Source organism: Oncorhynchus nerka, linkage group LG17 (genome assembly GCF_034236695.1).
Source record: "Oncorhynchus nerka isolate Pitt River linkage group LG17, Oner_Uvic_2.0, whole genome shotgun sequence".
Classification (NCBI taxonomy): domain Eukaryota; kingdom Metazoa; phylum Chordata; class Actinopteri; order Salmoniformes; family Salmonidae; genus Oncorhynchus; species Oncorhynchus nerka.
Genome location: NC_088412.1, coordinates 369,241 through 382,127, shown reverse-complemented (window position 1 = coordinate 382,127; position 12,887 = coordinate 369,241). Strand labels below are relative to the sequence as shown.

General features: G+C 44.2%; 1 protein-coding gene across 1 annotated transcript in view; it reads right to left on the bottom strand.

Moving 5' to 3' along the window:
• bnip2 (BCL2 interacting protein 2) overlaps positions 1–5,080 on the bottom strand; it is a 104,999-nt gene extending 99,919 nt beyond the window's left edge. The window contains exons 1-2 of the mRNA XM_065002808.1: positions 4,957–5,080; positions 4,174–4,581 (exon numbers count right to left, since the gene is read on the bottom strand). Of these exons, the coding sequence (XP_064858880.1) occupies positions 4,174–4,571 (398 nt within the window). The 5' untranslated portion in view covers positions 4,572–4,581; positions 4,957–5,080. The remainder of the gene's footprint in view (positions 1–4,173; positions 4,582–4,956) is intronic.
• Positions 5,081–12,887: the final 7,807 nt, after the last annotated feature.

Sequence of the window (12,887 nt, the reverse complement as noted above, 5' to 3'; positions counted from 1 at the left end):
TGTACCCTGTAATAACACCTGTAACCCTGTACATGTGACTACTAAACACTGTAATAACACCTGTAACCCTGTACATGTGACTATTAAACACTGTACCCTGTAATAACACCTGCTACCCCTGTACATGTGACTATTAAACACTGTACCTGTAATAACACCTGTAACCCTGTACATGTGACTATAAAAACACTGTACTGTAATAACACCTGCTACCCTGTACATGTGACTATTAAACACTGTACCCTGTAATAACACCTGTAACATGTGACTATTAAACACTGTACACTGTAATAACACCTAACCCTGTACATGTGACTATTAAACACTGTACCCTGTAATAACACCCTACCCTGTACATGTGACTATTAAACACTGTACTGTAATAACACCTGTAACCCTGTACATGTGACTATTAAACACTGTACACTGTAATAACACCTGCTACCTGTACATGTGACTATTAAACACTGTACCCTGTAATAACACCTAACCCTGTACATGTGACTATTAAACACTGTACCCTGTAATAACACCTGTAACCCTGTACATGTGACTACTATTACCTGTAACCCACTGTACACCTGTAATAACACCTGTAACCCTGTACATGTGACTATTAAACACACCCTGTAATAACACCTGTAACCCTGTACATGTGACTATTAAACACTATTAAACACTGTACCCTGTAATACTACACCTGTAACCCTGTACATGTGACTATTAAACACTGTACCCTGTAATAACACCTGTAACCCTGTACATGTGACTACTAAACACTGTAATAACACCTGCTACCCTGTACATGTGACTATTAAACACTGTACCCTGTAATAACACCTGTAACCCTGTACATGTGACTATTAAACACTGTACCCTGTAATAACACCTGTAACCCTGTACATGTGACTATTAAACACTGTACCCTGTAATAACACCTGTAACCCTGTACATGTGACTATTAAACCCTGTACCCTGTAATAACACCTGTAACCCTGTACATGTGACTATTAAACACTGTACCCTGTAATAACACCTGTAACCCTGTACATGTGACTATTAAACACTGTACCCTGTAATAACACCTGTAACCCTGTACATGTGACTATAAAACACTGTAATAACACCTGTAACCCTGTACATGTGACTATTAAACACTGTACCCTGTAATAACACCTGTAACCCTGTACATGTGACTATAAAACACTGTAATAACACCTGTAACCCTGTACATGTGACTATTAAACACTGTACCCTGTAATAACACCTGTAACCCTGTACATGTGACTATAAAACACTGTAATAACACCTGCTACCCTGTACATGTGACTACTAAACACTGTAATAACACCTGCTACCCTGTACATGTGACTATTAAACACTGTACCCTGTAATAACACCTGTAACCCTGTACATGTGACTATTAAACACTGTACCCTGTAATAACACCTGCAACCCTGTACATGTGACTACTAAACACTGTACCCTGTAATAACACCTGTAACCCTGTACATGTGACTACTAAACACTGTAATAACACCTGTAACCCTGTACATGTGACTATTAAACACTGTACCCTGTAATAACACCTGTAACCCTGTACATGTGACTATTAAACACTGTACCCTGTAATAACACCTGTAACCCTGTACATGTGACTATTAAACACTGTACCCTGTAATAACACCTGTAACCCTGTACATGTGACTATTAAACACTGTACCCTGCAATAACACCTGTAACCCTGTACATGTGACTATTAAACACTGTACCCTGTAATAACACCTGTAACCCTGTACATGTGACTATTAAACACTGTACCCTGTAATAACACCTGCTACCCTGTACATGTGACTATTAAACACTGTACCCTGTAATAACACCTGCTACCCTGTACATGTGACTACTAAACACTGTAATAACACCTGCTACCCTGTACATGTGACTATTAAATACTGTACCCTGTAATAACACCTGTAACCCTGTACATGTGACTATTAAATACTGTACCCTGTAATAACACCTGCTACCCTGTACATGTGACTACTAAACACTGTAATAACACCTGTAACCCTGTACATGTGACTATCAAACACTGTAATAACACCTGTAACCCTGTACATGTGACTATTAAACACTGTACCCTGTAATAACACCTGTAACCCTGTACATGTGACTATTAAACACTGTACCCTGTAATAACACCTGTAACCCTGTACATGTGACTATCAAACACTGTAATAACACCTGTAACCCTGTACATGTGACTATTAAACACTGTACCCTGTAATAACACCTGTAACCCTGTACATGTGACTATTAAACACTGTACCCTGTAATAACACCTGTACCCCTGTACATGTGACTACTAAACACTGTACCCTGTAATAACACCTGTAACCCTGTACATGTGACTACTAAACACTGTAATAACACCTGTAACCCTGTACATGTGACTATTAAACACTGTACCCTGTAATAACACCTGCAACCCTGTACATGTGACTATTAAACACTGTACCCTGTAATAACACCTGTAACCCTGTACATGTGACTATTAAACACTGTACCCTGTAATAACACCTGCAACCCTGTACATGTGACTATTAAACACTGTACCCTGTAATAACACCTGTAACCCTGTACATGTGACTATTAAACACTGTACCCTGTACATGTGACTACTAAACACTGTACATGTGACTACTAAACACTGTACATGTGACTACTAAACACTGTACATGTGACTACTAAACACTGTACCCTGTACATGTGACTACTAAACACTGTACCCTGTACATGTGACTACTAAACACTGTACATGTGACTACTAAACACTGTACATGTGACTACTAAACACTGTACATGTGACTACTAAACACTGTACCCTGTACATGTGACTACTAAACACTGTACCCTGTACATGTGACTACTAAACACTGTACATGTGACTACTAAACACTGTACATGTGACTACTAAACACTGTACATGTGACTACTAAACACTGTACCCTGTACATGTGACTACTAAACACTGTACCCTGTACATGTGACTACTAAACACTGTACATGTGACTACTAAACACTGTACATGTGACTACTAAACACTGTAACCTGTACATGTGACTACTAAACACTGTACATGTGACTACTAAACACTGTAACCTGTACATGTGACTACTAAACACAGTACCCTGTACATGTGACTACTAAACACTGTACATGTGACTACTAAACACTGTACATGTGACTACTAAACACTGTACATGTGACTACTAAACACTGTACATGTGACTACTAAACACTGTAACCTGTACATGTGACTACTAAACACTGTACCCTGTACATGTGACTACTAAACACTGTACATGTGACTACTAAACACTGTACATGTGACTACTAAACACTGTACACTCAACCATGACAGTCTCTAATGTGATTCTCTAAAACTAACTGTATAAATGCTGAGTAAATGACAGTTCAGCCAATTAATGAACTTAATGAAGTCAGAGACCTGTTTATTCAGCCTAATGTTATACACAGCAAGAGAAATCCGTGGTAGACAGAGTAAACTGATGCTGTCCACCGTGGTAGTATGTAGTAGTGTTGCTCATTCTGTGTGTGTGGTCTTGTTCTTCTATCCTCACGGGGAAATTAAATCCCCAAAGGTCCCCACAAGGATAGTTAAATGAGGAAAATCATCCCTGTGGGGTTGGGTTTAGGAGTTAGGGTTAGTTTGGGGTTGGGTTTAGGAGTTAGGGTTAGTTTGGGGTTGGGTTTAGGAGTTAGGGTTAGGGTTAGTTTGGGGTTGGGTTTAGGAGTTAGGGTTAGGGTTAGGGTTAGTTTGGGGTTGGGTTTAGGAGTTAGGGTTAGGGTTAGTTTGGGGTTGGGTTTAGGAGTTAGGTTTTGGGGAAAATAGGATTTTGAATGGATGTGTGTTTGGTATTTGGCAGGTTTGTGTTGTTGCAATTTCCTGGGATAGCTGGCTGCGATATCAGTAACATGCCTAATATTGATGCCATCACGCTGACAATAAAGGACATCAGCACAATAACATTGATAATAAGCAGCTCTAGGCAGACTGCAGTCTTCCTGTATAGGTATTGACATAAAACTGTTCTAACTAAAGTGTACAAGATAGCACACAGTGGTGAGAAAGAAGTGAGCGCATACCTTCCATTATGTCCAGAGGTCGAGTATGTCTGGGGCATTCTGACGGGAGTGGAGCATAGCACCACCTCCACCCCTTCCTCCTGTTTTTCTCCATTGTCTGGAGTCACCGTTTCCTGCGGCGGACCTCCTGTTTGGGTTGGCCTCTGTAGCGCTGCTCCTGCGGCCTCTTCGCCATTTTCCAATGAAAGCTCTGTGCTGCTGTTTTGCAGGTCTTCTAAATCTTCTTCCTCTTCTCCTCCTGACACTGCCGAAGAGGAAGGGCTCGGAGTGTCTCTGATATCTCCTCCCAGGCTCTCATAAATCCTGGGTGTGTCTAGGTCTGGGCTATTGTTCAGACTCATATCGTTATCAGCCGCAGCCTTCAACACTACCTCACTCTCGATCATATCTGTAGCCATCACAGCTGATCTGTTGGAAAGGCAGCAGCAGGGTCTGGATCAAATGCTTCAAACCCCAAAGCAACAGTTTATGAATATGATAATCTTGCTGGTTTGTTAGCTGATAGCTCTAGTAGTAGCTAAATACAACAACAAAAAAAGTCATACATTCACAATTATTTTCTTTGAAGTTAGTTGTCAAACTGAGTGAGTCAGGTATAAAGAAACAACGTAACTAAGTTAGCTAAGTTACTAGCTAACAGCCCGCTAGCCGAGCAGTGCGTCAACTGTTCCCCTTCCTTCCTCCGTTGGAGCAAAAAGATAATGCTAACCACAATGCTAGCTAGTTAGCCAACTGTCCTTAGCAGCGCCAACTTAGATAAAGTGGATTTTGACGATGTCTTACGAGCCATGAAGACCGAATCAAACACATCCAATCGCTTTCCGTTAGATGTTTAGCATGATACACTTTGATGTCGGACGGTTCATAATGAATCTCTTGTCGTTTTGAGAGTCCCAATCCGTCTTCTCTCCCCGTTATTAAGATACACGACGTCATCCCCCTCTCCCCTCAGAGCTGACACATTCTCCCACAATGCCCTCTGTTGGTTATGGCCAGTGTTTCACAAAACTCCCTGAGTAGGCTACCCCTGCAAGTCTAATTATTTTATTTGTTCAATTTACATGTATTTTTATTTTAGTCATTTAGTAGACGCTCTAGGAGTATGATTTATAATACCCATACAGCCTAGTGGTCAAACTCGGAAATGGTTACAATCGTTTTTCCACACCATTATTTTAGAAACACTTCCATGTACTGTATGATTTGTTATTTATTTTTTTGTTATGGAAAAACGACACATTTTTCATTTTCTGTTTCTAAATTTGAAAAACAACCCTTACAAAAATGTCCCACATGATTCCTGCATGATTCTTCTGCAGGAGTCCTTCAGGAAATCCCACATGATTTTTGTGATCATTTTCCTGTCAGACAACCATCAGGATTCCTGCAGGAATGGTTTTGCAGGACCAATCCTGCAGATTCTTACAATTCCTGCAGGATTCCTACACATAATTCTTGCAGGAAGTCCCTCAGAATTTAGTTTAGATGATTTCTGCAGGAATGGTTTTGCAGGACCAATTCTGCACGAGTCTTACTGTTCCTACAGGAATCATACACATAATACCTGCATTCTAATATTTTTTCTTGTAGGACTAACCTACAGGAGCAATACTGAACAATAATTTTATTTCTGCAGGATTGAAACTCAAATGTTTCCGCCTCGACCAAGGATCATATCACCTCTACCTTACCTGACACCCTAGACCCAATTCAATTTGCATACCGCCCCAATAGATCCACAGATGATGCAATCACCATTGCACTGCACACTGCCCTATCCAATATGAACAAGAGGAATACCTATGTAAGAATGCTGTTCATTGACTATAGCTCAGCCTTCAACGCCATAGTATCCTCCAAGCTCATCTTTAAGCCCGGGGCCCTGGGTCTGAACCCCGCCCCATGCAACTGCGTCCTGGACTTCCTGACGGGCCGCCCCAGCTGGTGAAGGTAGGAAACAACACCTCCACTTCGCTGATCCTCAACACAGGGGCCCCACAAGGGTGCGTGCTCAGCCCCCTCCTGTGCTCCCTGTTCACCCATGACTGCGTGGCCACGCACGCTCCAACTCAATCATCAAGTTTGCAGATGGCACAACAGTAGTATGCCTGATTACCAACAATGACGAGACAGCCTACAGGGAGGAGGTGAGGGCCCTGGCAGAGTGGTGCCAGGAAAATAACCTCTCCCTTATTGTCAACAAAATGAAGGAGCTCATTGTGGACTTCAGGAAACAGCAGCGGGAGCACGTCCCTTTCCACATCAACGGGACTGCAGTGAAGAAGGTGAAAAGCTTCAAGTTCCTCGACGTCCACATCACAGACAATCTGAAATGTTCCAACCACACAGACAGTGTGGTGAAGAAGGCGCAACAGCCCCTCTCCAACCTCAGAGGGCTGAAGAAATGTGGCTTGACCCGTAAGACCCTCACAAACTTTTACAGATGCACAATCGAGAGCATCCTGTCAGGCTGTTTCACCGCCTGGTACGGCAACTGCACCGCCCTCAACCGCGAGGCTCTCCAGAGGGTGGTGCGGTCTGCCGAACGCATCACTGGGGGCACACTGTCAGCCCTCCAGGACACCTACAGCACCCGATGTCACAGGGAGGCCAAAAAGATCACCAAGGACATCAACCACCCGAACCACGGCCTGTTCACCCCGATGGCATCCAGAAAGCGAGGTCAGTACAGGTGCATCAAAGCTGGGACCGGGAGACTGAAAAACAGCTTCTATCGCAAGGCCATCAGACTGTTAAATAGCCATCACTAGCTGGCTACCACCCGGTTACTCAACCCTGCACCTTAGAGGCTGCTGCCCTATATACATAGACATGGAATCACTGGTCACTTTAATAATGGAACACTGTTCACTTTAATAATGGAACACTGTTCACTTTAATAATGGAACACTGGTCACTTTAATAATGGAACACTGGTCACTTTAATAATGGAACACTGGTCCCTTTAATAATGGAACACTGGCCACTTTAATAATGGAACACTGGTCACATTAATAACGGAACACTGGTCACTTTAATAATGGAACACTGGTCACTTTAATAATGGAACACTGGTCACTTTAATAATGGAACACTGTTCACTTTAATAATGGAACACTAGTCACTTTAATAATGGAACACTGTTCACTTTAATAATGGAACACTGGTCACTGTAATAATGGAACACTGGTCACTTTAATAATGGAACACTAGTCACTTTAATAATGGAACACTGTTCACTTTAATAATGGAACACTGGTCACTTTAATAATGGAACACTGGTCACTGTAATAATGGAACACTGGTCACTTTAATAATGGAACACTAGTCACTTTAATAATGGAACACTGTTCACTTTAATAATGGAACACTGGTCACTGTAATAATGGAACACTGGCCACTTTAATAATGGAACACTAGTCACTTTAATAATGGAACACTGGTCACTTTAATAATGGAACACTGGTCACTTTAATAATGGAACACTGGTCACTTTAATAATGGAACACTGGCCACTTTAATAATGGAACACTAGCCACTTTAATAATGGAACACTGTTCACTTTAATAATGGAACACTGGCCACTTTAATAATGGAACACTGGTCACTTTAATAATGGAACACTGGTCACTTTAATAATGGAACACTCCGACATTGCTCGTCCTAATATTTATATATTTCTTAATTCCATTCTTTTACTTTTAGATGTGTGTATTGTTAGATACTGTTGATGCTAGGAACACAAGCATTTAGTTAGATACTACTGCACTACTGGAGCTAGGAACACAAGCATTTAGTTAGATACTACTGCACTACTGGAGCTAGGAACACAAGCATTTAGTTAGATACTACTGCACTACTGGAGCTAGGAACACAAGCATTTAGTTAGATACTACTGCACTACTGGAGCTAGGAACACAAGCATTTAGTTAGATACTACTGCACTACTGGAGCTAGGAACACAAGCATTTAGTTAGATACTACTGCACTACTGGAGCTAGGAACACAAGCATTTAGTTAGATACTACTGCACTACTGGAGCTAGGAACACAAGCATTTAGTTAGATACTACTGCACTACTGGAGCTAGGAACACAAGCATTTAGTTAGATACTACTGCACTACTGGAGCTAGGAACACAAGCATTTAGTTAGATACTACTGCACTACTGGAGCTAGGAACACAAGCATTTAGTTAGATACTACTGCACTACTGGAGCTAGGAACACAAGCATTTAGTTAGATACTACTGCACTACTGGAGCTAGGAACACAAGCATTTAGTTAGATACTACTGCACTTAGGAACACAAGCATTTAGTTAGATACTACTGCACTTAGGAACACAAGCATTTAGTTAGATACTACTGCAGCTAGGAACACAAGCATTTAGTTAGATACTACTGCACTACTGGAGCTAGGAACACAAGCATTTAGTTAGATACTACTGCACTTAGGAACACAAGCATTTAGTTAGATACTACTGCACTTAGGAACACAAGCATTTAGTTAGATACTACTGCAGCTAGGAACACAAGCATTTAGTTAGATACTACTGCACTACTGGAGCTAGGAACACAAGCATTTAGTTAGATACTACTGCACTTAGGAACACAAGCATTTAGTTAGATACTACTGCACTTAGGAACACAAGCATTTAGTTAGATACTACTGCACTTAGGAACACAAGCATTTAGTTAGATACTACTGCACTTAGGAACACAAGCATTTAGTTAGATACTACTGCAGCTAGGAACACAAGCATTTCACTACAACAACATCTGCTAAATATGTGTATGTGACAAATACAATTTGATTTTGTAATTCCTGCAGTAGGCCTATACGGTATATACATTTTATTTCATTTATTTTACTTAACCAGGCAAGTCAGTTAAGAACAAATTCTTATTTTCAATGACGGCCTAGGAACAGTGGGTTAACTGCCTGTTCAGGGGCAGAACGACAGATTTGTACCTTGTCAGCTCAGGGGTTTTGAACTTGCAACCTTGCGGTTACTAGTCCAACGCTCTAACCACTAGGCTACCCTGCCGCCTCTACACTCTAACCACTAGGCTACCTGCCGCCTCTACACTCTAACCACTAGGCTACCTGCCACCTCTACACTCTAACCACTAGGCTACCCTGCCGCCCCTACACTCTAACCACTAGGCTACCCTGCCGCCCCTACACTCTAACCACTAGGCTACCCTGCCGCCCCTACACTCTAACCACTAGGCTACCCTGCCGCCCCTACACTCTAACCACTAGGCTACCCTGCCGCCCCTACACTCTAACCGCTAGGCTACCCTGCCGCCCCTACACTCTAACCACTAGGCTACCTACCACCTCTACACTCTAACCACTAGGCTACCTACCACCTCTACACTCTAACCACTAGGCTACCCTGCCGCCCCTACACTCTAACCACTAGGCTACCCTGCCGCCTCTACACTCTAACCACTAGGCTACCCTGCCGCCCCTACACTCTAACCACTAGGCTACCCTGCCGCCCCTACACTCTAACCACTAGGCTACCCTGCCGCCCCTACACTCTAACCGCTAGGCTACCCTGCCGCCCCTACACTCTAACCACTAGGCTACCTACCACCTCTACACTCTAACCACTAGGCTACCCTGCCGCCCCTACACTCTAACCACTAGGCTACCCTGCCGCCCCTACACTCTAACCGCTAGGCTACCCTGCCGCCCCTACACTCTAACCACTAGGCCACCTACCACCTCTACACTCTAACCACTAGGTTACCCTGCCGCCTCTACACTCTAACCACTAGGCTACCCTGCCGCCCCTACACTCTAACCGCTAGGCTACCCTGCCGCCCCTACACTCTAACCGCTAGGCTACCTACCAACTCTACACTCTAACCACTAGGCTACCTACCACCTCTACACTCTAACCACTAGGCTACCCTGCCACCTCTACACTCTAACCACTAGGCTACCCTGCCACCTCTACACTCTAACCACTAGGCTACCTACCACCTCTACACTCTAACCACTAGGCTACCTACCACCGCTACACTCTAACCACTAGGCTACCTACCACCTCTACACTCTAACCACTAGGCTACCTGCCACCTCTACACTCTAACCACTAGGCTACCCTGCCGCCTCTACACTCTAACCACTAGGCTACCTGCCACCTCTACAGTCTAACCACTAGGCTACCCTGCCGCCTCTACACTCTAACCACTAGGCTACCCTGCCGCCTCTACACTCTAACCACTAGGCTACCCTGCCGCCTCTACACTCTAACCACTAGGCTACCCTGCCGCCTCTACACTCTAACCACTAGGCTACCCTGCCGCCCCTACACTCTAACCACTAGGCTACCCTGCCGCCTCTACGCTCTAACCACTAGGCTACCCTGCCACCTCTACACTCTAACCACTAGGCTACCCTGCCGCCTCTACACTCTAACCACTAGGCTACCCTGCCGCCTCTACACTCTAACCACTAGGCTACCCTGCCGCCTCTACGCTCTAACCACTAGGCTACCTACCACCTCTACACTCTAACCACTAGGCTACCTACCACCTCTACACTCTAACCACTAGGCTACCCTGCCGCCTCTACACTCTAACCACTAGGCTACCCTGCCGCCCCTACACTCTAACCACTAGGCTACCCTGCCACCTCTACACTCTAACCACTAGGCTACCCTGCCGCCCCTACACTCTAACCACTAGGCTACCCTGCCGCCTCTATGCTCTAACCACTAGGCTACCCTGCCGCCTCTACCCTCTAACCACTAGGCTACCCTGCCGCCTCTACGCTCTAACCACTAGGCTACCCTGCCGCCTCTACACTCTAACCACTAGGCTACCCTGCCGCCTCTACACTCTAACCACTAGGCTACCTACCACCTCTACGCTCTAACCACTAGGCTACCCTGCCGCCTCTACGCTCTAACCACTAGGCTACCCTGCCGCCCCTACACTCTAACCACTAGGCTACCTACCACCTCTACACTCTAACCACTAGGCTACCCTGCCGCCTCTACACTCTAACCACTAGGCTACCCTGCCGCCCCTACACTCTAACCACTAGGCTACCTGCCTCCTCTAACCACTAGACTACCTACCTCCTCTACACTCTAACCACTAGGCTACCTGCCTCCTCTAACCACTAGACTACCTACCACCTCTACACTCTAACCACTAGACTACCTGCCTCCCCTACACTCTAACCACTAGGCTACCCTGCCGCCCCTACACTCTAACCACTAGGCTACCCTGCCGCCTCTACACTCTAACCACTAGGCTCTAACCACTAGGAGACAAAAAAACTGCATCAGGAAAGTGCTTCTCCACCAACCATCCAATCACGTAGCACAGCAGTTCCTAGGAGACCAAAAAAAACTGCATCAGGAAAGTGCTTGTCCACCAACCATCCAATCACGTAGCACAGCAGTTCCTAGGAGACCAAAAAAAACTGCATCAGGAAAGTGCTTCTCCACCAACCATCCAATCACGTAGCACAGCAGTTCCTAGGAGACCAAAAAAAAACTGCATCAGGAAAGTGCTTCTCCACCAACCATCCAATCACGTAGCACAGCAGTTCCTAGGAGACCAAAAAAAAAACTGCATCAGGAAAAATGGGATATTTGGTATTATGACCTTGATCTATTTTTTTTTTTAAAGAGCAAAAAAATATATATTTCAAAGCAGCAATTCCCGATTGATCATCCCTGGTCTATATTTCATGATGTCACAAAAGTACATTTTAATGATGTATCACTTATCTTTAAGATGCAATGTCCAGACATATAATCCCCATGAGTCCCTCTGTTATGAGGAAATATAAGATCATTCATTTTGTTTTCAAACTAAAAGATAGGCTATCCAAAGAGGGTCCATGATAAATAAACACCATCTCCATATTACCAGAGAGGTCTGTCAAACAGTTGATGGAGAGCAGAAGGAGTGTGAATGGAATCATATAAACACGTGTGTTCTTTTGTGGGGATTTTAGGCGAAGTGCAGGTCTATCACAAGTGGTGCATGTTAGGAACTAGGATAGTGGGAAAGGTGATTAAAGGCGGTGTGTTATTCCACCCAAGTGTTTTAAATAAGAAAGGAAGAAGATATACCGTCTGTACTTCTGAACAGCAGATGGGTCAATCCAGGGGTCAATCCAGGGGTCAGAAGTAGTTGATTAGGGTGTTTAGGAATAGAAGAAGGTCTCCTGAGATAGTCTGGAGAAGGGGTGGTGGTGGGGCGGGGGGGTTGAGGGGTCAGGTGTTTTCCTGGTTGGATGTCACAAGTTGCAGGACATCATCTGGAATGAGAAAGGAGAAACAGATGTTAAACCAGAGGAAGAAGGTAACAAGGTGGGTTTGGGACTGATCAACCGCCATTAGGTTTAGTGGGGGAGCTGTGAATGCTATCAACCTTCTATAGAGAAGTGGGAGTGATTTCTATTTGTATTTATTATGGATCCCCATTAGTTCTTGCCGAGGCAGCAGCTACTCTTCCTGGGGTTTATTATGGATCCCCATTAGTTCCTGCGAAGGCAGCAACTACTCTTCCTGGGGTTTATTATGGATCCCCATTAGTTCCTGCCAAGGCAGCAGCTACTCTTCCTGGGGTTTATTATGGATCCCCATTAGTTCCTGTCAAGGCAGCAGCTACTCTTCCTGGGGTTTATTATGGATCCCCATTAGTTCCTGCCGAGGCAGCAACTACTCTTCCTGGGGTT